Genomic DNA, 26,182 nt, shown 5'->3' with positions numbered 1-26,182 from the left:
AGTGTTGTTTGTCTGTTTGTATGTTGATGACCTGATGTTTACCGGAAGCAGCAACTCTATGATCCAAGAATGAAAGCGCTCAATGGAGAAGGAGTTCGAGATGACAGACTTAGGTCTGATTAAGTACTTTCTAGGCATTGAGATGCAACAAGATTCAGATGGGATTTGTCTTTCCCAGTAGAAGTATGCTAAGGAGATCTTAGAGAAATTAGCTGTTGAAGACTGCCAGCCGAAAGACACACCTGTTGAGTGCGGTCTCAGATTAACAAAGGAAGGTGAAGAGAAGGAACCCCACCCACTTATTTCAAAAGTCTAATGGGTTGGCTAAGGTACTTGACTTGCACTCGTCCTGACATTCTATTTGGAGTAGGACTTGTAAGCAGGTTTATGGAGACACCGAGAACCTCACATTTGAAGGAAGGAAGCAAAGAGGATTCTCTCAGTTACATAAAGGGGACAGAGTGTTCTACTCTAGAAATTGCAATCTTGAGTTGGTTGGGCGATAGTGATTGGGCCGGAAGTCATGAAGATCGGAAGAGTACAACTGGGTTCGTATTTGATCTTGGCGACACCCACCCCGCATTTACTTGGTCATCGAAGAAGCAATCTATAGTAGCTCTATCCACCTGTGAGGCTGAATATATAGCAGCATCCGCTTGTGTTTGTCATGCTATACTATATGGTTGAGGAGGAGATTCTTGGAGAAAATGGAGCTAAAACAAGAAGAAGCAAGCAAGCAAGATCTACATTGATAACAAGTCAGCAATAGCTCTAGCCAAGAACCCGGTTCATCATGAGGAAGCAGACACTCTCTTTCACTTCATAAGAGAACATGTGAAGACAAAAGAAGTGGAATTGCACCATGTAAGTTCGAGTGAGAAAATTCCCGACATATTTACAAAAGCATTAAAGTCGGATGCCTTTCAACATCTGAGGAAGAAGCTTGGCGTCCAAGTTCGTGGAGAAAGAAGTTTCAGGGGGGAGAATCTTAGATATTCAAGTTTCATGCACTTATATAGATAGATGAATTTGTAGGATACATGTACATGAGAGATCCATTTACTTGGTTAATATTTGAAGAGTCATAAGAGTTAGATACATTGAGTAGATACATGTATTAGGTAGATTCACTATTTAATGGTAAATGTATGGCCATGAATGAGGATGTTCCAAAAGGCCTATATAAGGACTATCCATGTAGAGTTTTTCTCATCACCTTGAAATAGAAAGATCTCTTCCTCCACGTAGCAAAATCTTTGTCAACATATCTTTCATAAAAAAGGAGTTTGTTGCTGTTATTGAATTTCACCAAGGTCAAGGGGGATTACCTCATTCCCTTCTTTCTCTAGGTCTGTTTGCTCCGGAACCTGAACTGAGAGCTACTGAACCTGAACCTTCTTTCACTCTTTAACTCGCTAATTGACAATATTCCCTGAGCTACTGAACCTTTACAGTTACAGCCGGTAAAAGATCAATACTCAAGATTAATGAGACTGATTTCACTCTTGAACTCGACTGTAAGAAAGAAGAATGATCCTGAACCTCGTAAACAGGATATTCCACTGCTGTCTCGGTAACCCCATTTCTAGTTCTTTTAAAACAAGGAAAGACGGACGAAACAAGAATGAGACAGAACTACTGAACCTGAACCCTGTAAACAAGGAAAGACTTAAGATGAATGAGACTTGACAGTCTTTGTTTGAATCAATGAATTAGCTGACAGGAGAGCGACTTACTCCTGAACCGATATTCCCTTCAGTTATGGTGAGTTATTCAATCACTTGTCCCTATTTATTCTTTTAATGAATTCTCCTTTACAGTTTAAGAAGAAATGAATTAGCAGCTTTTCAAGACGAAACCGAAAAAGAGCTAGCTACTGAACTTGAACCTATCCTTTCTTTACCTTAGCTGCTTTGAAAGACGAAACAAACAAATGAAAGAATGATTTGCTCATTCACCTGCCCCTAAACATCGTAACCTCGGTAAAGTGTCTTCGCCCTTGAACCTGAAAGTGTTTCAAGGAAAGACGAAAGAGAAAACCTGAACCTGCCCCTGAAAGTGTTGAAAGTCAAGACTCAAGATTCATTCTTTAACTGATCTTGATCCTGAACCTGCCCCTGAAAGTGTTGAAAGTCTTCACTCTCGATTCATTCGAGTTCAGACTCAACTCTCGATGAATTATCCTGTAAACACTCCTTCCTTATTCATTCGACTGAACTCCTGAACCTGCCTGCCCCTTCTATCTATTACCTTCCCTGATTGAACTCGGTAAACTCCTTTTCCTTCTTTTCATTCTTGATGCGGAAAACCCTAAATCAATATGAATGGAAGATGCCTCTTTCACTTCTTTTTCTCGGTCGAGCTCTATCAGACCCCATCTATGAAATCATGGTCGGTTACTCCCAGGTATCTTCCCTGGAGAACTTAGGCTGATATGAGCAGCAGAAAGAAAGGCACGGAACCGATCGGTGGTTCAAGTTGCCGAAGGAGTCAACAAGCTTTGTGACAGAATCATGGAATTCAATGAAAGCATTGAAGCCGGGGGAACAAAAATGGGATGGTCTAAGAAGGCCGAAGAAGAATAGCTTGCAGGTTAGAAAGAATTCTGGTTAACCATGAGATTGTAACTCTCTTCTTTCTCCAAAGCTAGAGTTCTGACTGGGACTCTAGTATTACTACCTAAAGGACAATAGGCAGATAGGATTGATGTCAGCATTAACGTCCGGGTGAAAAGGTATGACTAAAATCTGACTGACTTGGCCCTAGCTTACTACTCCTACTGGGATAGTCGCAAAGGATGGCTAAGATAGCTAATAGCTGCTCAGCTCATATGGGTCTGGCCTTATTCAACTACCAGCACAGGAAAATAGAAGCACTAGGATAGAGAGGAACAACAGACGATAAGAACCGTATCAGACCTTACATCTATCTATAGGTCTCCGAGCGAGAGTTTGAGAAGCTAAAACAGCAAAGAACGAATTAGCTCTATCAAGCCCCGTTTCCAGAATAGGAAAAGCCAGGGGGGGAGAGGATAATAGCGGATGTAACAGTAGTGGTGGCATTCTCACCAGCCTTCGTAGCTCTATTGTCCAAGTCTCATTAGGAGCCTATTCGCATTCTAGGAAGAGTTGAAACAAGTCCGAGGAACGGTATCAATAGTAAGTAGAGGTCATACTATGTGATCTTTGCCTTTCTTTGTTTTCTCAGATATTTCCTATTTTTCAAGCGAGCTAGTGAAGTACCTCTTAGCTTAGGAAAGCGGGTTCTAGCAAGCCAGTTTAAAAGCGGGGGCTCTAGGACAGTTTGAAAGTTTCCCAAGGAATATTGATATTGAAAAGAGCAGGTCCAGCAAGTTTGTTTGAAAGCCTTTAAGCATTCCCCGGTGCTTATGCACTAAAAGTCTTTGTCCCTGTATCGTCTATTAAGGTTACTTCTTTAATAAGCAGCTTATTTTCTTTCAATTGTATAATAGCTAACCCTTGAAAGTACTTTTGATATTCACCCCACCGCGTAATATCTCATGTTCTTAGATCAATGGGAATGGTAGAGAATGAACTCCCCAATGGCATGAATAATCAGGCTTATAGCTTGACTAGTCTTCCACTAAGTTTACACCATTCAACAACTCTGTACTGTAATTTTGACTTCCACGTAGCTACAACTGCGGAGCTGAAAGCTACAACCGCTTCTTAATTATACGAGAACCTAGGTTTTGTTTTGCTTTATACTACTTACAGAGAACGTAAGAACCTTAGCCTCTTTGTTTCCCCTGCTTTAGTCGATAAAATGGAATCAATTTCCACTCCCTTTGTCATCTCGAACTATTGAACGATATCAAATCTTTCTATGTGAAGCTTCTATTCGAGGGCACTGACTCTCAGTCCATGTGCTGTAGTATCAACTCGCATAGGACCTTAACTAGACTCATATTCCAGCAGTATCCTCTTCTAGTCTAGCTTCGCCCTTCCCTGTCCAGCTCAATCTGATTAGCTGCCTTCTTCATGCAGCTCTTGTCTAAGTTAGATATTGGATTTCATTTCTTTCAGTCTATGGTTCATATTTGAGTTCAAATTGAGCTTCTTTCTCGGATTCTCATTTCAAATGCGGAGTGCAGCACCTATCTTTCTTTCCTATCCCTTTTCTTTGCGTAAGCTTAGATTGACCTTACGTAATTCGGTCCTTTCTTTGCAACCAAGTCAACATATAGAAGGTTTAACCGCTAGCAGAAAGTCTGGGTTATACGGATCTCGACGGAAAGGGTAGGAAGCAACTGACCACTTTCACGATATAAATGAAGCTAGTTCGGAGTTTCGTTTCCGGTTGTCCTTGAATAGTCATTTAGAAAGTTAGTCTACTTTCTCTAAGGTTAGCTTTCAAGCTGGATGGAAGGAATTTGAATGTAATAATATCGATTCATACAAAAGTCTCTTCATAAAACATGTCCAAGTCTATGAACAAAATTGAGATCTTCGGAATCAAAAGCAATAAATGAGTTGGCCCCTTCCTTGTCTCCCCACTCTCTGGTTCACCTTTAGACGGGTCTATTTGAACACCCTAATATCTTCTAAGACACGATCAACGCTGCCGATCATTAATATCGTTGAACTTTAATCGGTTGATTTACCGACGTGGTACTTCTACTCCGCCCGTAACTGGCTGGCCCCTTCTTCTCTGCTTTTCCTAAGTCCGAATTGAAATAGAAATAAGAGAAGAAAACATCTCACAAACCAACCGAAATTTAGAACATAGTTAACAGCGTCTATAAAGTAGGGGCTTCGTACACTGTGCTGTATCAGGTCAAAGTGGAGATTTTGAAGAACTCCTATATCCAATGAACCACGGTGTATGTGTGCCGCAACCTGCTGTATAGTCAACCCAGCGGGGAATAGATAATCTTGCCCGCTAGGCATATTCAAATCAAGATTGAACAAAGCCATTAGGAGTTCGCCAATTTGCTCCCGGACAGAGTCGAGCGCCAAGTCTCCCAAGCGCTCTTCCCTTCCATCTTATGGGGAGTCAATCCGGGCAAACGTCCAGCCCTCACACGAGAATGGCCAAGGGAAAGGACAAGCTCAGATTCAATATAAATTGTTGAGTCAGAAAATATGCAAAATGGAATAATCTCAAATAGACCAAGAACAAATTCTTTATCAAAGTATGGAATAGATAACTTATTATTATATAAGAGGCACCAATCCCAATCCAAATGGGAGTGGTTTTTGAGGCAGAAGGGATGTCCTCCGGTAAGCCTGGCGGTAGCTCAGCTCCCTCCCCAAAAGATTTTCAATGTTCATATATAGAAAGAAAGGAGGCACCTCTAAATTCAAGATAGCCATTAGAATTTGGCAAGTGAAGATAGACAAGAGTTTATTCCTATACTCAAAGGGTCGTGCTACCCAGGTCAGGGGTACTATACCTGAGACTTTGTCGGCTCCAGAAGCATTTCCCTCGCCCTTGTTGGTCAAAGCCTTGCTTTTACGCCGCGATCGGTAACGTCAAGCTTCTGGCAAGTTCCAAAACTTGCGCCAAGCTATATTCGCCCCAGATCACCGGGGATTTCTCCTCCTTTGTCACGTAAGCGGGGACCCCAACCCTGATTAGCTTGCACATGCAGGCTTTCCAACTCGGGAAAAGCAGCCCGCACCAAACTCACATAGTCTTTTGGTGAAAGGTGTTTTTCACTCCTATCGTGATTGATATTGAAAACCACCAGAATGATGCGGCTCTAGACTTATCAAAATCGAAGTACAGTGATCTGCTTTAACCGCTGAATGACTTCCAAGACACATTGCTTCACAATGGCTCAGTGTAAAAAGTCAATAACGACGAAGCTTTTTTGTGCCAGTTTTCTCAATTGAATGAATTGTGATATGTAAAATGCTGCTAAAGAACACATGACCAAGATACTAAATGTGTTATTTTGGGGAAGATCAGCCTGAGGTAATTTCCTTAGTAGCTTTGAGCCGTTGAGCGGCGGCCCTTCTACTCGGCACCGTCGGATCACTAAGGCCGGCTTTCGTACCTTTCGATCTGACTTACTAATTTGCTTTTGGCATATTCCTTACACTAGAGGAATTTGACCTATCCCAACAAGTCCTACCAGCAGCCTATCCTATTCTCTGCTCCCGAAGAGCCTAGACTAGACCGGTCGGCCGTTGAATGAACGAAGACTTCCCTTATCCAATGCTGTCTTTCAATATGGAAACTCTTTTCTTTCCTATTCTTCCGGCTCGATGCTAACTAAAGTCCGAAGGACCCCCAAGGGGTTCCAATCTTCCAAATTAGAGGACATATCCTATTAACTAAGGAATCCCTTTTCTCATGGAGGAGCCCGTCGCACTTTCACTTTTTTCGCTAGCATGATAGATAAAGAGCTGTGAGAAGACGATCAGGGTTTCCGCATATTCTATTAACGACACACGGGGAAGGTTTGGCGAAGGTGTCCTTCTAAGAGGAATCGTACCGTTCTCCATATGCGCCATGGCCGGAATGAAAACAGAGGGAGTCGTCAAAGAAAGATAACTACAAAGAAGGGTGTCCCTATAACTGATATGGAAATTCTTTTTAGCCAGCCAGAGAGAATGAACGCCCAATCCCCTTTGGCATACATCAACTTCGCCTTTCAATAGATGAATATTTTGTAATATGTTTGTTGCTCAACCGATCATTTCTACCACCTACTTATGCTCTCCCACTTTTCTTGGCTAATTTTGGGGAGTCAAAGTTCTTTGGTTTCAACGGATAAATAAGAAGGAAAGATGGAGCCGGGGCTACGTTCTTCCTCGATCCATGAAAGTACATATTGTACTTGTTATGGAAATCTTGTTTAGATCTAAACCCAATACGATTTCTTCACTTTACTAGAAGTTTCGCAGCAGCCTGCGCTTAGTCCCTGTATTTACAGAAAGCCAATCCTGAAGAAGACGGCGGTTTCCATACGCATGTCAAAATTCGCAACAGGGGTTAGAGTACGTGCCGGCGCCAGCTCTGGTTCCGCCATTCAAGGTTGATTCACCTCCGGAGCAGGGGAAGGCGACTCCCTTGGAGGCAGATTTAGATCGATCTCATTCTTTGGTAAAACAAAGGAAGGATTTCCATCATAGAGTAAACCAAAAGTGAAAGCGACGATTAGCAGATCGGGTAAAACGGAATAAACCTAATTTGGAAGATCCACTTGACTTGTCCAAAAAGAACCAAAAATATGGATAAATGAGCGCGAAGTCATAAGTTCTCTCTTGCGTTCTCGATCGGAAAAGAATCAATCCGAAAAAGAAGAAGAAGAAGAAAAAGCCCATTCCGAAAAGGAGGATCCGCACAAAATCGATAAACAAAGAAAAAAGCTTGAGATCAATTCCAGTTGATTCTCAATCCCCATGGAAAGCTCTTCATGTCCTACGAAAACAAAAAGAAGAATGAGGAAGAAAAAGAGAAAAGAAAGATGAGACGATTCGAGATCAGCGAGTGCAATTCTCACGAGAAGCAGAAGCTCCTCCCTTAGCTAAGACTCGTTAGGCTAAACGACAGACACATTCGAAAACTAAAGCGCAGCACCCAGAAGAGTTGGGGTGGGAATGGCAGACAGAGAAGAGATTAGAAATTAGAGAGAGAGCACAAAGAAGTGGTTTGACTCAAAAGCGCAAGAAAGAGAGGAACTCATTCAAGCAAGCTAATTCGACCTTTGTAAAAAGACAGAGATTAATGTGGACAGATTCCAGTGGCATTTCGCTCCACTAGAGAGAGAGAGAAGGTTCGCTTTTTAGGCTTGTGAAAGAAAGAAGAAAGAAATTTGCCTGAACCTTACAAGTAGTGGGCAATGAAAAATGCAAGCACGGTTTGGGGAGGGATTTGTTTTTACAGAGAGCCGTTCAACAACTCTCATCTTTGGATGATAGAAAGAGAAGAGAGTGACTTTACCGCTTTCCTTTCCCCTCAGGTCTTGGATCGCCTACTAAATCTCTTTACGTTCTCCGTTTCTGGTCAAGAGAAAGTAGGAGTAGCGGGTACTATTGGCGACCTCTTCTTGCCCTCTTCCTATATTTAGGGGGTTGAGGCGAGAAATGGCTTGAACGGGGAGAGGGGGAGTCGTGCCCATTCTCTCTCCGGGCCAACCTTACACAGCGAAGGATTCATTCTTATCGGAGCGTATACGAGCGAGCGGAGCCCAGGGAACGGGGAAGCCCGGCATAGAAAAGAAAGATCGTCGCTGCTAAATGGATTTGAGTTTCGGGCTCGGGCAAGACGAGAAAGTAGATATTCTACATTTTCCGTGACAGGTGGTTGTCGTAGATAGGAGCGACTTTCTTGTGGTAGTCATTTCGAATGATCACCTCTAATGCGGATTCTTTCCGCCCCAATAAGCCAGTCACAGACAATAACTCAACCGGACATGAGAGTTTCTTCTCATCCAGCTCAGGAAACCTTTGCCGAACCGAAATCAGATCTCAGATTGACTGAAGTCGAAAAAAAGCCTATTTGGGGGAAGAGGCCCATTCCCATTTTGTCTAACTTTGCTAATGAACAGATGTGGAAAGTTGCCTATCAACCAATGATCATTCTTTTGGCAAGTATTTGACGATTAAGATTTGCTAGAAAGCTTTTTGATCCCGGAGATTTTGGGCCGAAGATCAGCACAGATTTTGTCTTCTTTGGTCGGGTGGCGGGTGGAGAATTAGAAAAAGCATTCTTCGCAGATTTGTTGCACTTTCTTAGTCTTTCTTCAAGGCCTGGTAATCTACCAAGAAATATTGAATGGTGATGTTCGCCCTTTATTTACTCGATGTTTTTTTCTTCCAATTTCGGGTATTCGTCACCCAGCTCCACGGGAAAAGGAAAAAGATAAGAAAAGGCGAAACGTTCGTACAAAGTCAACCTCTTCCGACAATTCTAATAGTCTCACTCAAGAAGCTCCCTCTCATTGGAATTGGCTCTCCTCCTTCCGAATGCGACAAAGGGAATTACCTCTCCAAAAGAAAAAGCCTTCCATAAGATGGGCGGTCGACCCCCAAGAGTTCCAACGAACCAGGCCCCTTTCCCCCAGAACAGAATAGAATCTGAAACTTCCAGTGACTTAGTCAGTCAGTCATGCAGTGGAGGATTTTGAGAAATGCGCCCGAATGTCCCCCCTACCCCCATAAGACTCTCGAAAAAGAGAAAGAGGATCATCAATCAAGTCTTTCTTCTCTTCTTTCATGTGGAAGAGGGTCATCCATACAGAGAATTCGACAGACAAGACTACGGCTACCACTTATTCTTTTCTTCTTTTTGTTTTGATGTCTTTTTTCTTTCAACCCTTTAACCACACTGACTTTGGAATGAAGGAGATCTCGACTTTGCTCAAAGAAAATTGTCCACGTGGCGAACTATTGATCAGACAGACGAACCGGTTCGATCGGAAGACTGACTTCTTTCCCCCCTTGGCCCTTGCCGCCTGCAAGAGACTTGGTGGCAACAAACCCCACGTGCCCCTTAGATTACCCAAAGAACAATTGGAGGATTGATTCTCCTTTTTGAATTCGAATTTGCCTTCCTCTTTTCTTTTACCCCAGGAGCTACAACAAGACAGACAGATAGGGGACTTTTTTCCTCTTTCGACAAATCAGCAATTTCCCCATTTGACCCACCACTTTTCACCGGTGAAAACTCCAGGCTTTTTCCGTCACAAGAGTAACTAGCTTGCTTCTATTCTCTCTCCGCAAAGGAAGGCTTGACTTGCTCCCCCGCCGTGGTCGTCCTCCTCGGGGTTAATCCGACCCTCGCGATCGATTGTCCTTATTTATCCGGATTTTCTTTGATCGAGGAAGAAAAGAAAGATCGACCCCCTCTTCTCGTCGAGTTGCTTTGCCCCTCTCCCTATCGATCGAGCTGCTTTACCGAGGTGAAAGAATAAAGAAAGAGGAGAAAGAACCAAGAGACACAATAACCGAGTTTACAGTTAAAGAATAAATAGGTGAAATCAGGGGAAGAAGACGAGCAGAGAAGCCTATCTTACCTCGTGAAAGAATCAAAGATAAATGAAAGCGAAAACTAGTACTCCTCATGAACCTCGTAAACTCTTATGATCTTACCTCCTTCACCTTTGAACCTTATTTATTAACCTGACCTGACTTCTTACTGTTACTCTGAGCTTTCTCCTGAACCTGACGAGAATGAAAGAAGAAGACAAGAAAGATTAATGAGACAGATTGAACGAACTCTGTTACTCTCCCTGACCAGTCAAAGAGAAATACTCAACCGAAACCCTTTTCCTCTCTCTCCTTTTCCTATGGATTCTTTCACTCGGTAAACTCCTGTTTATTCTTGAACTGATCTTGATCCTTTCTTTCACTCTTTTCCTCTCCCTTGTAACAAAGATTAATTAGAGTTTACGAACTGAACCTGATTTCACTGTAAGACGAAAGCAAGAAGAATGAGACTGAACTACTTACTTCCCCTTAACCTCTCCAACTATCAGCTTCGCTCCTTTTCCTATGCATTCTTTAACTTCTCTTTCTCCTTTCAAACACTCTTTTACTCGACTGTAAACTAAGACTGAACTCAAGCAAGATTCATTCTCCCTCCTGACCTCCTACACCTATCCTACCTACTAATAGCCTTTCCAGTTCAAGAAGCAAGCCGTAAACTGGGGTTGAACTATTCTTTCACAAGGTAAATAGGCCGGATGATAGGTTGAGTAAGCAAAAGGAGACTCAACATTCATTCTCCTTCACTCCTCTCCCTCTCCAACTATTGGTCTCGCAGCTTCGCTCCTCTCTGTCTTAGTTCTAGCTTTGTTTTATTCCCTGATTGAACTAGAACTAGGGTTTCACTATTCTTTCACTTACAACTCTGTCTTCGTCTTCTCTTCTGACTTTGACTCGAGCTACTTACTCCTATTAATGATGCTTCAGCTTTTCCTCTACTCTAGCGGGTCCGGTGAAGGTTCAGTAGCTAGCTCTTTTTCGGTTTCGTCTTTCAAAGACTGTAAACTCTCTGGCTTGACTTTAGTCTTTCCTCTCCCTAGAATTATTCTTTAACTGTAAAGGACGGACAGGTGATTGAATCTTGTCTTGCTTTCCTCTTTACTTGTTCAATCAGTCAGGGAATAGAGTCTCAGGTTGTTCCGGAGTTGTACTTGTTTTCGCTTTCATTTACTCGACGGGAAAGTCAGCTAATTCATTGATTCAAAGACTGTAAAGGGAATATCGTATTAAGGAGTTGAGGATAAGGAGTTCAGTCTCAGTCATAAGGAGGAGTCTCCCTTCTTTCCTTTTAGTCTCTCCTGTAAAGAAAGGATACGGTAAGGATTGAATATGCGAGTTAAGGAGAATGAAGAAAGGATAGCTTCTAACCCTCTTTCCTTTTATTCAAAGACTGTAAACTCTCTGGCTTTAGTCTTTACTTGTTCAATCTTCAGGTTTAAAAGGTTAAGTCGAATTGAATTAATCTTTCTTGAGTCTTTCTTTGTTCAATCAGGTAATAACTAAATAGAGTAAGCCGGGTATAAGGGTATAAGGTTCCGGGAAAGAAGTAGGAGCTTTCGGATTGAATGAAGTAGCTCAGGTAATTAAGGTGAGGGAGTGAAACCCTTGTTGTAGAGGAGTGGGCAGGAGCAGATCAAGAATAAGTAGTCTTTACTTACCTTGTTCAATCAGGTTCGAGAGTAAGTAGCTCTCCTGGCAAGTCTGATTAATCTTTCTTTCCTTTTAGTCTCTCCTGTAAAGGAATAAGAATAAACAAAGGATAGGTATAGGAGTGAAGTAGCTAAGGAGAATGCATCGGAGCGAAGCCACTTGTAGAGGTTCCAGGGCAGGTTCAGTAGTTAAGGAGAATGAATAAGAATAAGGAGTTTAGTCTTTACTTGTGAAAGGATAGGTGAATGAATGAGCTTACCTTTACTTCCTGCTAAGGAGAAAGAACCAATGAGACCGGGTTTACTAGGTGACGGATTGCAGAAGAACATAAATACGGGGGGAAAGACCTGAAAATAGCTTTCTCTTGTTCTCGAATAGTTAAACCCCTGTTTACGAGGTTCATGAGTTCCATCAGTCTCATTCAGCTTTAAGTCTCTCCCTTCTAGAACTGTAAACAAGGTTAAGGAGCAAACAAAGCAGCGAGACTGGAAAGGATGGGTTCAGGGACTAGAGAGTCAGTCTTTCCTTCCGACAATCCTAATATCCTCTTGAGTTTCGGCAGGAGAGCAAATTCATTAGCAGCTTTACCAATAGAATAGATGAAAGAAGGAATAGGGTCAGTCTCATTAATCTTGCTTCTTCTTCTTTTCTTACTGTTCAAGAAGGGACAGAGGAAAGAGTTGTTGAGTCTCATTCATCTTTAGTTCAGTCTTTACAGTGAGTGAAAGAATAGTTCAACCCTTGCAAAGAAGGGAGGAGAGGAAAGAAGGTGAGTGCCTGAAGTAGTGAAGGAGAAAAAACCAAAGCTAAGTCGCGAAGCTGCCAGACCGAGAAGAAAGAATCCAGAGGAAAATAGCAAGCAGCTTTTCTGAATCCTTTGACAGTTAAAGAATCTAAATTCAATCAGGTGACGGGGCAGGCAGGGGAAAGAGGGAGTGAACGCATCTTGCTTAAGGCTTTCTCTTGCTTGAGTCTTGAAACACTATAGGTTCCTTCCTGCAGTTACTTTTATTCAAAGACTGTAAAGGAGCTTGAGGTTGAGTCTGACAGTTCACTCTCATTCATCTTTATTTAGTCTTTTTTCAATCAAGAAATATCATATAAGTCCGGGAAGATAAAGAAATATTGTTTGATTATATTCTTCTGGGACGTCAGGTTAGCTTGACCTTTCTGTAATTCATCTTGTTGTTTGTCTTGCTTTAGAGTTGAATGAGTTTACCTTTCTTTCTTGTAATAAATCTTGTTGTTTGTTGTTGTCTTGGTTGCTCGTCAGGTGAGTGAATGAGCTTCCCTTTCTTGTAATGTGAATCTTGTTGTTTGTCTTGCTTTCTCGTCACTATCAGAGGTTAGCTTGACCTTCCTGTATGTAATTCATGTTGTTGTCTTGCTTGCTTGCTCGTCAGGAGAGGACTTGACCTTCTTTCCTGTAATAAATCTTGTTGTTGTTGTTGTTGTCTTGCTAGAGGTTAATGAGCAGCTTGAGCTTGACCTTCTTTCCTTTCATTCATAATCTTGTTGTTCTTGTCTTGCTTTCGGCTTTACAGGAGAGAGAGGACTTGACTGACCTTCCTGTAATTCAGAATCTTGTTGTTGTCTTGCTTGCTCGTCAGGTTAAGGTTACTTACAGGATTGAAGGTAAGTAAAGTAAATAGGTTCTCGTCAGGGAATGAATGAATATCGCTTAATGTAATGAGTAGGGAGTTGGAAGTGTAATGTAATGAGTAGGGAGTTGGAAGTGTAATGTCAAAGTAGGGAGAGGGAGGAAGTGTAAGCAGTAGGAAGTTCAAGTAGGCAGTAGAGAGTTGGAAGTGTAAGTAGGCAGTTGGAAGTGTAAGAGTAGGAAGTGAAAGAAGGTTCAGTAGCTAGCTTTCTCTTGCGTCTTGACTTGTGAAAGAAAGAAGGTGAGTGCTTTCAGTAGTTCAGGATAAATTAAGTAGCTATAGAATCTGAAAGGGAAGAAGCAGCTTTACACCTCCTTCAATCAGTCGAATGAATCTTGAGTCTTGACTTACAGTTCACTCTCCTCATTAATCTTGAGTTAAGGATTGACTTCTTCAATCAGAGTTGGACAGGTTCCGGAGTTCAGACTCAGACAGAGAGAGGTTCAGGTTCCAGAGTTCAGACTCAGATAGAGGTTCAGGAGAAAGAATACCATTTACTTACCGAGTGAAAGATAATGTGAATTAGGAGTAGAGTAGAAGTTAAGCAAAGGACAGGAGCGCAGAGTTGGAAGTGAAAGAGTCAATGAATTAGCTGCAGCTTTATCAATAGATAGAATAGGTGAATGAGCTTGACCTTCCGCTCAACCTATTTACATACAAGGTGAAAGAGTGAAATCAGTCTCATTACATTAAGCCTCAAATCCTGGGAAAGTCCGGAGAAAGAAAAACTCTCACCAATACACTGATACCTCTGAAAGAATATAACGAACAAGAAAGAGAGACCATAAAATAGCTTTCCCTTGTCCAAGAGGGAGTGAAGGTGATAAAGTAAGTAGTTATTTCGTTTACTGTTCAAGAAAGCCAGAAAGAGTGAGTTAAGGTTTAGGAGCAGAGCAATCAAACCGATAGGGGAAGGTTCAGTAGTTATTCAGTTTATTTAGAGTGAAAGAAAGGAGAAAGATCAGTTAAGGGTCAGGAGCAGAGCAATGAAATCGATAGGTTCAGGAGCAGAGCAATGAAACCGACTTTTCCGTCGTCTTCTTCTTTCGTTTCGTCTTACAGTTACATACAGTCTAATTAATCTTGAGTTCAGTCTTAGTTTACTGTGAATGAATAGATTCTCGACCGGCCATATGTCCTCTGAAGGAGAAAGAACCAATGAGACCTTATTGTAGAGGTGACGGATTGAATTAATTTACTCGGCAACAAAGAAGTAAGAGGTTCAGGATCATTCATCAATAGAGTAGAGGAATAAGGGTGTCGGTGGATTCTTTCAAACACTATAAAGGATCAAGAATCAATAGGAGTTTCGTCTTGACTGACCACAGTAGCTCAGCTGCTTTACCCATAGGTGATTGAGCGCGAAGCCGAGGTTCCTTCTTTCATTTATTCGACCAAGAAGTAAGGGATCATTAATCTTGTCTTGCTTCAGTCTTGACTTCCTACCGTATTCTTCTTTTCTTTACTCGACTGTAAAGGATGGATAAGGAACGAAATGAATATGCTTTATATTTACTTACTACCTCTTTCAAACACTGTAACAGGATAAGAAAGGATAGGGGAATGAGCTTCTTCATCTTGTCTTGCTTTCCTCAAATAGCTTTACCTCGTTCAACAATAAATAGGGGGTAGAACGATAGGGAGAGTGAGTAGTTCAGCAGACTGATAGTTGTAGGGGTTGCGTTCATGAGTAAGTAGCTCGACAGACAGTAAAGGGGCCCGTTCAGGATCAAGAGTTCCATCAGTAAAAGGTGAAGAGAATAAGCAGAAAGATCAGAGCTATGATTCCATACAGTTAAACAAAGAAGAAGCGAAATAAGGCAATAAAGGTTCTGTCTCATTCATTAATGTTGAGTCTCCCTTCTTTCAAACACTGTCAAAAAGGGAATATCAGTGTGAAGTAGCTCTTTGTCGGGTTCTTCTTCTTTTATTTACTTACTCTCCAGCCAGTATAGGATAAGAAAGGAGAGGTTTAGGAGTTCAAGAAGGATTGAATGAATTTACGAGACGGGAAAACAGCTAAAGCTAATTCATTGATTCTTTCATTCTCAATAGGTGGTTCAGTAGGGGAATACAGGAGAGGTGCAGGGGAAGGTTCTTCTCATCCAGCCTATGTTACAGAGTGAAACCCCAGTTCAAGGGAGAAAGATCAGTTAAAGAAGGGTCCGGGTCAGGAGTTTACAGTGAAAGAAGTAGGAGTAGAGTCTTTCCTTACAGTTCCGGTTGAACGAACTATCTCTTTGATTGAACGAGTAGGTGTTTGGTCAGGTAATATCGTCAAGGATTACAGAGGGAAGAGGAGAAAGAATGTTTCATTTGAGAAGGAGGAGAGAGAAGAAGTAGTTAGTTTCGACTTTCCCTTTATTCAAAGACTGTAAACAAGAGAATATACGTTCATTTGATTCAGTAGCTAATTCAATGACTCAAGAAAAGAGTTGACTCTGAAATCCGGCTAAAGAAAGAAGACGACGAGAAGAGGTTCCCGTTCATGAGTAAGTGTAAGAGTTGGAAGTGAAAGAAGTAGAATTAAGTAAGTAGCCTATTAAATCAGACAAGGGAATACAGGTGAAGCAGAGAACCAATGAGCGAGACCGATAGCTTCAGGGGAAGGAGATTCTCATACTAACTTTACTACCTTACCTTGTGATTGAGTGAAAGAAGTAGGAGCTTGAGGAGAAGAAGTAGTTATTTAGTTTAGGATCTTTAATAAATAAGGAGTTCCATCAGTCTAACGAAGAAATAGAGTAGTTAAAGAGGATCAGTTAAGTAAAGAAAGTATAAGGCTCAAGGAGAAGAGACCGTAAGTAAAGGGTAGGAGATAATTCATCTTCTTTTACCGACTCTATAGATAGGAAGGAAAAGGGCGTCGGTTGAGGCAAGCAGCTAACTCCTTCTTTCAAACAAAGACTGTAACACCTCGTCGGGTCAGGTTCAGCCAATGGAATAGTTAAAGAGTGAAGTAGAATGAATAAATAAATAAATAGGAGAGAGGGGAATCAATAGAGAGAGGTTACGGATATGAATAGAGAGAGGTTACGGATAAAGAGTGAAATAGGAGCTTGACCTGATTCTCATCCAGCTTGCCTAGTTCCCTTGTTTGTTCAAGAGTGAAAGCAAGAAGCATTTCATATGCGAGTGAAGGAGCCGGAGAATGAATCTTTCTTGAGTCTTTACTTCAGGTCAGGGTTTCATTCAGTAGCTCCGGGGATAGAGTCAAAGGTTTTCAGTTGAGTCTTTGTTTACCTCCTTCAATAAGGAATCAATAGGATCAGTGTTTGAATAGTGAAATCAGGGAAGGTAATAAATCAAGGTGAAGGAGGGTGAACCTATCCTTTCTTTACCTTTACTCTGTTCTAGAAGAAATGAATTAGCTTAGCTGCTTGATAGGAGAGGAAAGACTAAATAAAGATGAATGAGAGTGAACTGTAAGGAAAGAGGAAAGAGGAAGTCAAGACGAAACCTCAAACCTGGACGATTCTTCTTTCGGGAAGTAAAGTTGCTGAATGGATGAGAACCTTCTTGAACAGCTCTTGCTCCTGAACCCCTATTCCCGGACCAGATTGTAAGGAGTTAGTTAGCAGCAAAATAGCTTTACAGTCTGGAGAGTAAAGAAAAGAGATAGAACCTTTACTACAGGAGGGGGGAGTAAATGAATGAAAGAAGGAAGGAAGGAGTTAGCAGCTTTTCAAGGAAAGAAGGTAAGGAAGGAGTTAGCAGCTTTTCAAGGAAATAAGGAAGGAGTTAGCAGCTTTATAAGCCGAAACCAACTATCAGGGAGAGTGAACTGTCAGACACATTAGACTGATCCTACTGATTGAACTGTAAAGGGATTCCATTGTCGGAACCAAAGACTCTATTCCCGGACTAACTATTCTTCAAACACTCGGTAAAGCTAGAAGAAGAACCTTTGACTCTACTTGATTACCTGACCTTCGCTATTGAACCGGAAGGAAAGAGAAGCTCCGAAACTCAAGCACTTGTCCCCTCTTGAACTGCTTGCTTCGCTCCTTATACTTTATTACCGGATTGAACAGTAAACAAAGACTCAAGGAAAGACTCAAGAAAGATGAATGAGAGTGAACTGTAAGGAAAGACTCAAGATTCCTTCTTTCACTCTTTCACTCGGTAAAGCTAGAAGAAGAACCTGAACCTCGGCTTCGCGCCTGAACTATACTATTCTTGAACAAGGTAAGTCAAGCTTATGAATGAGAGCTCACTCCGTACCCTATTTCTTCTTTCTCCTTCACCGGAACACAAGGGAGAGTGAACTGTCAGACTCATTAGACTGATCCTACTGATTGAACTAGGCTGAACTCTGGCTCCTTTGACTGATTGAAGAAGAAAAAGAAAGGAAAGACGAAAGAAGAATTAGACAGAACAGAGCTCCTGAACCTGACGAGAAAGAAATCAGGCAATGGGTGAAACCGACAGGTGAATGGAGACTCCTTATTAATTCTCCTTCACAGTCAGACTCAACCGAAAACCTTTCCCTCGGCTTCGCTCATTCACTATTCTTGAACAATTCCATTGCCTGCCCCTATTTATTCTTTTCCTTCACTGATATTACCGAAAGTTCTTGTTCTTTCCCTTCTTTCACAGTAAACAGGCTTAGCTCTGGCTCTTTCTTCTCTTTCTCCTTAATGAGAGTTCCCTCCGTACGTAACCTATTTATTTATTCTATTTTATTACCTTTACTATTCTTTATAGAGGTAAAGCTCATTCACCTATTTATTCTTTTTCTTCTTTCACAGTAAACAGGGAATCTTAGCTAGGGCTCTGATCTTTCTCCTTAATTCTCTTTCAGTTCTTTCTTGTGAGTTATTCTTTAACTGTCAACTCGGTAAATGGGTTCATGAAGTAGCTAATGAATGTAAACAAAGAAGAAAGATTAATGAGACTGATTGAACGAGGTAAAGTAAACTCCTGCTGAACCTTTGACTCTATTCCCGTCAGTGATTGTTCCTTATTATCAGTTCTTGTTCCCCTCTCCCTTCTTTCACTGTAACCTCGGTGATTGTGTGTCTCGCTGCTTCGCACCTTTCCGATTCGTCATCCTTTTCCTCTTGCTCTTGTTTTCATCAATCAGCTATTTCCTGTAAGAAAGATTGATTCTCCGATTCCTTCTTTAACTGTAAACTCCCGAACTTGGACTATTCTTCTTGAACGAGGTAAAGCTAGAAGAAGAACCTTTCGAGTCGAGCCATAGTGTTTAGAAGAAAACTTAACTGCTCCTGAACCTTCTCTCTCCGAGTTTACTGTGTTTGAAAGAGGGGAGATGAAAGATTAATGAGACTGAACTTCACTCTTGTTCCTATTCTCTCGTGAACCGATATGACCTGAGCTACTGATGAACCTTTACAGTGAAAGAATGAATTAGCAGCTTTGAAAGACGAAACCGAAAGAAGAATTAGACTGAAGCAAGACAAGAAAGAGTAAATGAATGAAAGAAGGAAGAGGAAAGACTATCGATGAATGAGACAAGAATGAGACTGTAAACACTCGTTATTCATCATGATCCTTTTATTCATCATTCTCCTTTTCCTATTTATTCTTGAACTATAAAAGAGAAATACTCTCAATTAATTCTTGATCTGATCCTTCTTTCACTCTTGAACGAGGGTTGAACTATTCTTTCTCTTCCCTTGAACCTGAAAGTTTTGAAAGTCAAGACTTAAGATTCATTCTTGATCTGATCCTGAACCTTCTTTCACTCTTTTACTAGGTAAATAGAATAGGTGTTTGATTGATACTAGGTAAATAGAATAGGTGTTTGATTGAACTCGGTCTCTTCTCTTTGCTTTTCTTTCCTCTCTTTTCTTTCACTCGGTAAATAGATAGTAGTAGTCTTTCTCCTGCCCCTTCTTTCACTCGGTAAATAGGCTTCTCTCCTGGACTTCTTTCACTCAGTTTGTTTTCTCCTTCACCTATTCTTTATGGTCTCAGAATTCCATTGCCTTCCCCTCTACAACTCTCAGTCAAGTCAAGCTGCTTCGTTCCTCTTTGCTCCCTATCTAGTCTAGTTCTATTCTATCTATCTAGTAAGGCTTTGATTTACGAGGTTCTGAATACTGCATTTCTGACTTAATGGATGCACTAATGGATGAGGGGTAGCGTGGGAAATTCCTGAATCTCGAGAGAACGTTGATCAATATGAAGGAAGAGATCGAGGATCCTGATCTTTGTCAACACAAGACTCGGAGCCCCCTGCACAAACAAAAAATCCTGAGGAATTGAAAATGCCTTTCGGATTTCTTCTCGTGGAGGGGAAAAGACTCATTTCTCATTCGAGATAGGGGGGAGCTATTGTGAGGCCGTCAGAGGAGGAAGCGACAAATAACTTTTACCGAGTTCCCCAACACTTAGCTTAGTAGCTCAACTCTTTCGACTGGCGTGACGCTGCTGGATGCTTCTGATCAATAGGAAGAGGAGGAAAAAAAGCTTATGATGAGCATCTATTTGAGTCGATCATTTCCAAGATCTAATTCGAGTTTTTTCTTATGTAGTGGAAACGCCTTACAATCTGAAGTTTTACGCTTAAGGGAAGAAATGTTCTTGGTGGATGCAGGACCTGGGACCCCCAGAATTTGTATGCAAGATGAACCTACAGGAGTGCCAATCAACCGAGCCACCAGGTTTGAGAATAAGGTGGGATCCCTGGATCTAGTGGCCGGTGAATCACTGATCAAAGAGCCAATTTTGGAGAGATTCTTCATCGATCTAGTGGCCGGCGAATCACTGATCAAAGAGCGAGCAGCCGCCAGGTTTAATGATTTGGTGGGATCCACAGATGTAGTGGCTGGTGAACCGCTTTTTCTTCTTCCACGAAGATTCAGACAAAACCGAGCTTGGATGGAACTGAACAAGATTTGGCAAACGAATACAAAAGTCAAAGGCTTTATTATTGAGAAAGTCAAAGGAGGTTATTCAGTAGCCATCGCGGGTTTCATTACTTTTCTTCCATTCCGTCCTCTCATAAGTCAAAGGATATCGAATGAGAGATTCACCATTGAGAGCATTAACCCAAAAAGAACGAATATTGTGGTGTTCTAAGAGTGGCGGATCAAACAAGAACTTGTCGGTCGAGCTGCTCCTGAACCTGATTGAACTGTAAGAAAAGAAGAATCAACCTCAAACCTTTTCCTATCCGAGTTGCAAGTGAAAGAATAAATAGGAAAAGGAGCTGCATGAGAAGAACCTATACAGAAGAGTCAATTCAGATTCAATCCTGAACCTCTCCAACAAGGAAAGACTCAACAAATGAAAGAAAGAGAAGCTCAATCTCATTCACCTATCCAACTCTCAGTCAAGTCAACCATTGCCTTCGTCTCCTGATAACATTCTATCACCTTAATCCATTCTTTTGTTGAGGGTCTTGCACTTATTCCTTCCGGCCCTATATTTACATAGCGAATCAAGGCAAAAGCTCTTACTCGAATGCGTGACTGCAGCGCGCCTATCGCCCCGGCACGGCACTATAAAATGCATGTTGGGTTGAGCAAGAATACAACGACTAGGGAAACGCATAAGGGGATTGAAGGCATAGTCTCAATAAACAAAATGTTGTTCCAACCAACGAGTGGCGGATTTTGATGGAGTCTCGCAAAAGAGGATCCTTACCTTTATATACAAAGGGCGCGGGAGGGCAACAACTAGCAGCTCTCATCTTTCATTTGGTTGCGTCCTTCTTTTTCTTTTATTCATATTCAATCTTCCGCTTTCATCGCTCGTAGTTTCTCTCTTCCTTAATGCTATCTTCTTCTTAGCCTCGTTTGGCGCTATATACCTTATTTGCTTTGCTTCTATTACGTGTCCATGAACATTCGAGTGCCCATCTTTCTGAGTTCAAAGAGGGTTTCGCGAGTCCAAAACTGGAGGTTTAGTGTTCGTCCACAAAAGGGGAGTCCGTTTCTAGGCCACTCACATGTTGTCAATTCGAATGCTTGATAATTTGCTTTAAGGTCCCTAGGACCATCGACTTTAATCTTGACTAGTCGAGCAAGGAATTCCTTTCTTTTTTCTTATGGTAAGTGGTCGTCTTCTTTTATTTCAGACTGATCTTCCTTCCCCCTTGCCTGACGAGCTGGGGCAATCAGTCCATTCATTCCTGCCCTTCATTCAATGGATCGCTTAGCTCTATTTCTCAGTCAATCCCCTTTCTTTGTTCATGGCTTTTCATTCATTTTTAGTAAAGCTTTTCTTTTCTGTAAAGATCTCGATGACCCTGAATGAGAAGTGGTTTTTTTTACGGTCTTGGCCTGAGTGATCTCTGAAACTGAAAGCTTTTCGACTGAAAAGTGACCAATTAGGTCAGTAGCAGCCTGACGAGCTGGGATAAGTAGGTAGCTGATAGACCAAATAAGCACAGTAGCAGTTTAGAGCCGAAGGAGCGAAGCAGCTCCACGAGAAGAGGCGCGAAGCGGCTCGACTGTAAAGGAGAGGAGAGGAGCGAAGCAGCTTTACCGAGGGGACGAGGATTGAATATGCTCTCCTGTAAAGGTTCAGGTTGAACTATCTCTTTTCTTTCAGAGTCTACTTGACTTCTTTTTTTTCTTTATGTTGTTCCGTTTGTAAAGACCAGTCAGTGGTTTTGGCATATCTTATGCAATCGATTGATTCTATCAGGTCTATTCTTCGGTAGTGCATAGGCTCCGGCTTCTTCCTCTAGGCGAGCCACTACTTGCGTGTGTGTAATTCATAGCAGTTTTTTGATTATGGAGCTATTGGATTTATAGTAGAGAGCGGTAAGTTAGTGCTGTTCTAAGGAAGTGGTAGCAGTTCCAGTACACAAACAAGGTGGGTTGGGGTGACGGAGGTATTTTGAGCACATACTTTTTGCTTTAATAGAGAAAGGGCTTGGCATTTCACTCTTTGTTGTGGGGTTGTCACGGATTGGCCGGCCATACGGGAAGTCCAAGGAGTTTTTTCTTTGTGGAGGTTTCACATCACATTAGTCATTCCATTCCTTCCGGATAACCTAAAACGTGTAGGCCTACCGAGAGGGTACTTTCAGATTTGAAAAAGGGTTCTATTACGATGTATACGATGTGATATCAAAGAAGAAGAAAACAGGTTCTTCTCTTGAGCCTATTTTCTTTCATGGATCTTGCCGCTTAAAACTGGTAGGTAGGTTTGTCTTTCTCTGGATCCCGTTGAGCTGAAAGACAGAAGACATACATCAAAAATCGTTTAGATCAGGACCGGGCTCTCGAAAGCTCATGTGCCGTAGGTGGGAAGATATGGGCTGTAAAAGCATGTTAATAATCTCAGCAGGCCCTTATGCCCCGAATGCTCAGCTAAAATGTCAAACGAAAAGTAATAACTAATAGGAGCACTCATTCAACCTTGGATGGTCATCAGGTATCAAAATCCGGAATTAATCGAACTGGAGGGAGCAGAGCTTACTGCTAGTAGAACAAAAGCCAGGAAAGGGGGTTGGCTGATGATGGATATTCGGGGGACCCATGGTTTACGTGTTTAAACTTCGATCGTATAGTTGGGTCTCTGCCTACTCTACGAATTCACATAAAAGGAAGACCTGACTAAGCAAGTTTCTGTGTTATTGAAAACCAGGAGAGAGAAGTCGAGGAAGGAGAATCATATGAGTCCTCCTTAATTCACAAAGCCTAAAGTTGACGTTTTAATATCGATTTTCTGAAAAAAGAAATAGAAAGCCGAGGAATCAGTGAAGCTCTTTCTGTATCTACGAAATCATTAGAACCGCAGGCCCGGCCTGCTGACCCTAAAGACACGAGCTCAACCATTTGAAAAGTAGGACTGAGTATATGCTAGAATTAGAATCACGCGTAATGAAGCGCTTGTCTTACTTATCTAAAAGATAGAAAAACCCTGCTACAAATGAGCGGCATATGAACGGAACGAGACCCTTCGAAAGACGAGACTCAGATCGTGGATCAAAAAGCCCTTTCTTTACGTACTATTCATTTGATGATTTGGAAGATTTTGGATATTCCGCAGGTGCAGATTTGGCGTCGGCCTAGGCTGATTTATACGTTGGATTTGGTACGAGAGCCTATGCTTTAGGAACAGGCTCAGGCCCCATAGCTTAAGGTGGATCGGATCCTACATACTTTTCACACAGACAGACGCTAAATTGGAAAAGAAATCATCAACTTCAACTGCTTCATGCCCCGGATCACGGGTATTCTTATTGTAGTTATAGACAGACCCCACATTGGCTTGGCTACTGGAATCATTTATTTCCCTCTATTCTAGCTTCAGATTTGGCTTAAGCTTCGGATTCTTAAGATTAGGGGTAAAGAGGTTTGCTTTGGATGCTTCGGTGGGTTCGGATGAAAGAGCAAAATCTAACTCCTCAGTGGATGATTCGGCATCCTCGGGTGCTTATGTGTATGCTTTTTCAGTTTAGGAAATGAAAATGGAATCCTATTTCTAGGCCTTCCGAAACTCGGTTTTAGGCTTGAACCTTCCCCTTAGGACCAAACAAGGGCTGACATTAGCGAATGCTCATAACATCCTTGCTTTCTCGATATCAGTAATTAAGGATCTCTCCTCCTTCTGTCTGGTAGGAGCAAGCAAGAAAATGAATATAAATATGTATAAATTCCGTGAGCAGCGATTGAACTGAACGTTCCAAGTGCATCCAGCAGGAATCGAACCTACGAATTTTCCCCTTTATTAGGTCGGTATAGGTTGGGCGCTTTAACCATTCAGCCATGGATGCAAAGAGACTCAGCGAGTGAACTAAGTTTTGGTATTCCTTCTCAAGCTTCTATTTCTTCCGTTAAAGGAGATTCGGGAAAAGATGGAATAGGAAGACGTGTTTCCAAAACGAACAAGATACGGGTTGAGAAGGGGAAGTTAGCAAAGTTAGACAAGATTGGAATGGGCATAGGAACATGTATTGATGTACCAGATCTGCTAATGCTCCCAGGTTGATGCGATGTATTCCACCAGTTGACTGAAAACTTGATTATTGGTATATCGATCGGTCCAACACGGATTGAAATAGAAGCCGGTTCGACAGGAAGCTTTTGAAAACGCAGTGCACCCAGGTAAATAAGGAACGAGATGAATACAGAGGTTAAACGAGCATCCCACACCCAAAAGGTGCCCCACATAGGTCTCCCCCGAAACCCCCCAGTCACTAAAGTAAACAACGTAAAAAAAGCACCAATTTCTGTACCGGTTCCGGAAGAGCGAAGAAAAAGGGGATGTTTTGTTAATAGGAAGAAGAAAGTGTTTATAGCCGTAGCGATATAAACAAGAATACTNAAGAACGAATATTGTGGTGTTCTAAGAGTGGCGGATCAAACAAGAACTTGTCGGTCGAGCTGCTCCTGAACCTGATTGAACTGTAAGAAAAGAAGAATCAACCTCAAACCTTTTCCTATCCGAGTTGTAAGTGAAAGAATAAATAGGAAAAGGAGCTGCATGAGAAGAACCTATACAGGAGAGTCAATTCAGATTCAATCCTGAACCTCTCCAACAAGGAAAGACTCAACAAATGAAAGAAAGAGAAGCTCAATCTCATTCACCTATCCAACTCTCAGTCAAGTCAACCATTGCCTTCGTCTCCTGATAACATTCTATCACCTTAATCCATTCTTTTGTTGAGGGTCTTGCACTTATTCCTTCCGGCCCTATATTTACATAGCGAATCAAGGCAAAAGCTCTTACTCGAATGCGTGACTGCAGCGCGCCTATCGCCCCGGCACGGCACTATAAAATGCATGTTGGGTTGAGCAAGAATACAGCGACTAGGGAAACGCAGAATGGAATTGAAGGCATAGTCTCAATAAACAAAATGTTGTTCCAACCAACGAGTGGCGGATTTTGATGGAGTCTCGCAAAAGAGGATCCTTACCTTTATATACAAAGGGCGCGGGAGGGCAACAACTAGCAGCTCTCATCTTTCATTTTGTTGCGTCCTTCTTTTTCTTTTATTCATATTCAATCTTCCGCTTTCATCGCTCGTAGTTTCTCTCTTCCTTAATGCTATCTTCTTCTTAGCCTCGTTTGGCGCTATATACCTTATTTGCTTTGCTTCTCTTACGTGTCCATGAACATTCGAGTGCCCATCTTTCTGAGTTCAAAGAGGGTTTCGCGAGTCCAAAACAGGAGGTTTAGTGTTCGTCCACAAAAGGGGAGTCCGTTTCTGGGCCACTCACATGTTGTCAATTCGAATGCTTGATAATTTGCTTTAAGGTCCCTAGGACCATCGACTTTAATCTTGACTAGTCGAGCAAGGAATTCCTTTCTTTTTTCTTATGGTAAGTGGTCGTCTTCTTTTATTTCAGACTGATCTTCCTTCCCCCTTGCCTGACGAGCTGGGGCAATCAGTCCATTCATTCCTGCCCTTCATTCAATGGATCGCTTAGCTCTATTTCTCAGTCAATCCCCTTTCTTTGTTCATGGCTTTTCATTCATTTTTAGTAAAGCTTTTCTTTTCTGTAAAGATCTCGATGACCCTGAATGAGAAGTGGTTTTTTTTACGGTCTTGGCCTGAGTGATCTCTGAAACTGAAAGCTTTTCGACTGAAAAGTGACCAATTAGGTCAGTAGCAGCCTGACGAGCTGGGATAAGTAGGTAGCTGATAGACCAAATAAGCACAGTAGCAGTTTAGAGCCGAAGGAGCGAAGCAGCTCCACGAGAAGAGGCGCGAAGCGGCTCGACTGTAAAGGAGAGGAGAGGAGCGAAGCAGCTTTACCGAGGGGACGAGGATTGAATATGCTCTCCTGTAAAGGTTCAGGTTTCACTATCTCTTTTCTTTCAGAGTCTACTTGACTTCTTTTTTTTCTTTATGCTGTTCCGTTTGTAAAGACCAGTCAGTGGTTTTGGCATATCTTATGCAATCGATTGATTCTATCAGGTCTATTCTTCGGTAGTGCATAGGCTCCGGCTTCTTCCTCTAGGCGAGCCACTACTTGCGTG

At 41.9% G+C, this 26,182-nt stretch overlaps 1 protein-coding gene and 1 pseudogene across 1 annotated transcript; one reads left to right on the top strand and one right to left on the bottom strand.

The window, feature by feature from the left end:
* The first annotated feature begins 19,706 nt into the window (after positions 1–19,706).
* LOC111473236 (ribosomal protein S1, mitochondrial-like) lies at positions 19,707–20,769 on the top strand. Its single transcript, XM_023118786.1, has one exon. The coding sequence runs from the start codon at positions 19,712–19,714 to the stop codon at positions 20,318–20,320; it is 609 nt and encodes a 202-aa protein (XP_022974554.1). The 5' UTR covers positions 19,707–19,711; the 3' UTR covers positions 20,321–20,769.
* A 3,084-nt stretch (positions 20,770–23,853) lies between these two features.
* On the bottom strand, positions 23,854–25,841 carry LOC111473232 (annotated as a pseudogene).
* Positions 25,842–26,182: the final 341 nt, after the last annotated feature.

This window comes from Cucurbita maxima, unplaced genomic scaffold (genome assembly GCF_002738345.1).
Source record: "Cucurbita maxima cultivar Rimu unplaced genomic scaffold, Cmax_1.0 Cma_Scf00109, whole genome shotgun sequence".
NCBI classification, from domain to species: domain Eukaryota; kingdom Viridiplantae; phylum Streptophyta; class Magnoliopsida; order Cucurbitales; family Cucurbitaceae; genus Cucurbita; species Cucurbita maxima.
The sequence above is the reverse complement of the archived record's forward strand: the minus strand, read 5'-3'. Positions and strand labels throughout refer to the sequence as shown.

Excerpts from the sequence above, each read along its gene's own strand:
- LOC111473236 (XM_023118786.1), top strand. The coding sequence starts at position 19,712 with ATGATGAGCATCTATTTGAGTCGATCATTTCCAAGATCTAATTCGAGT.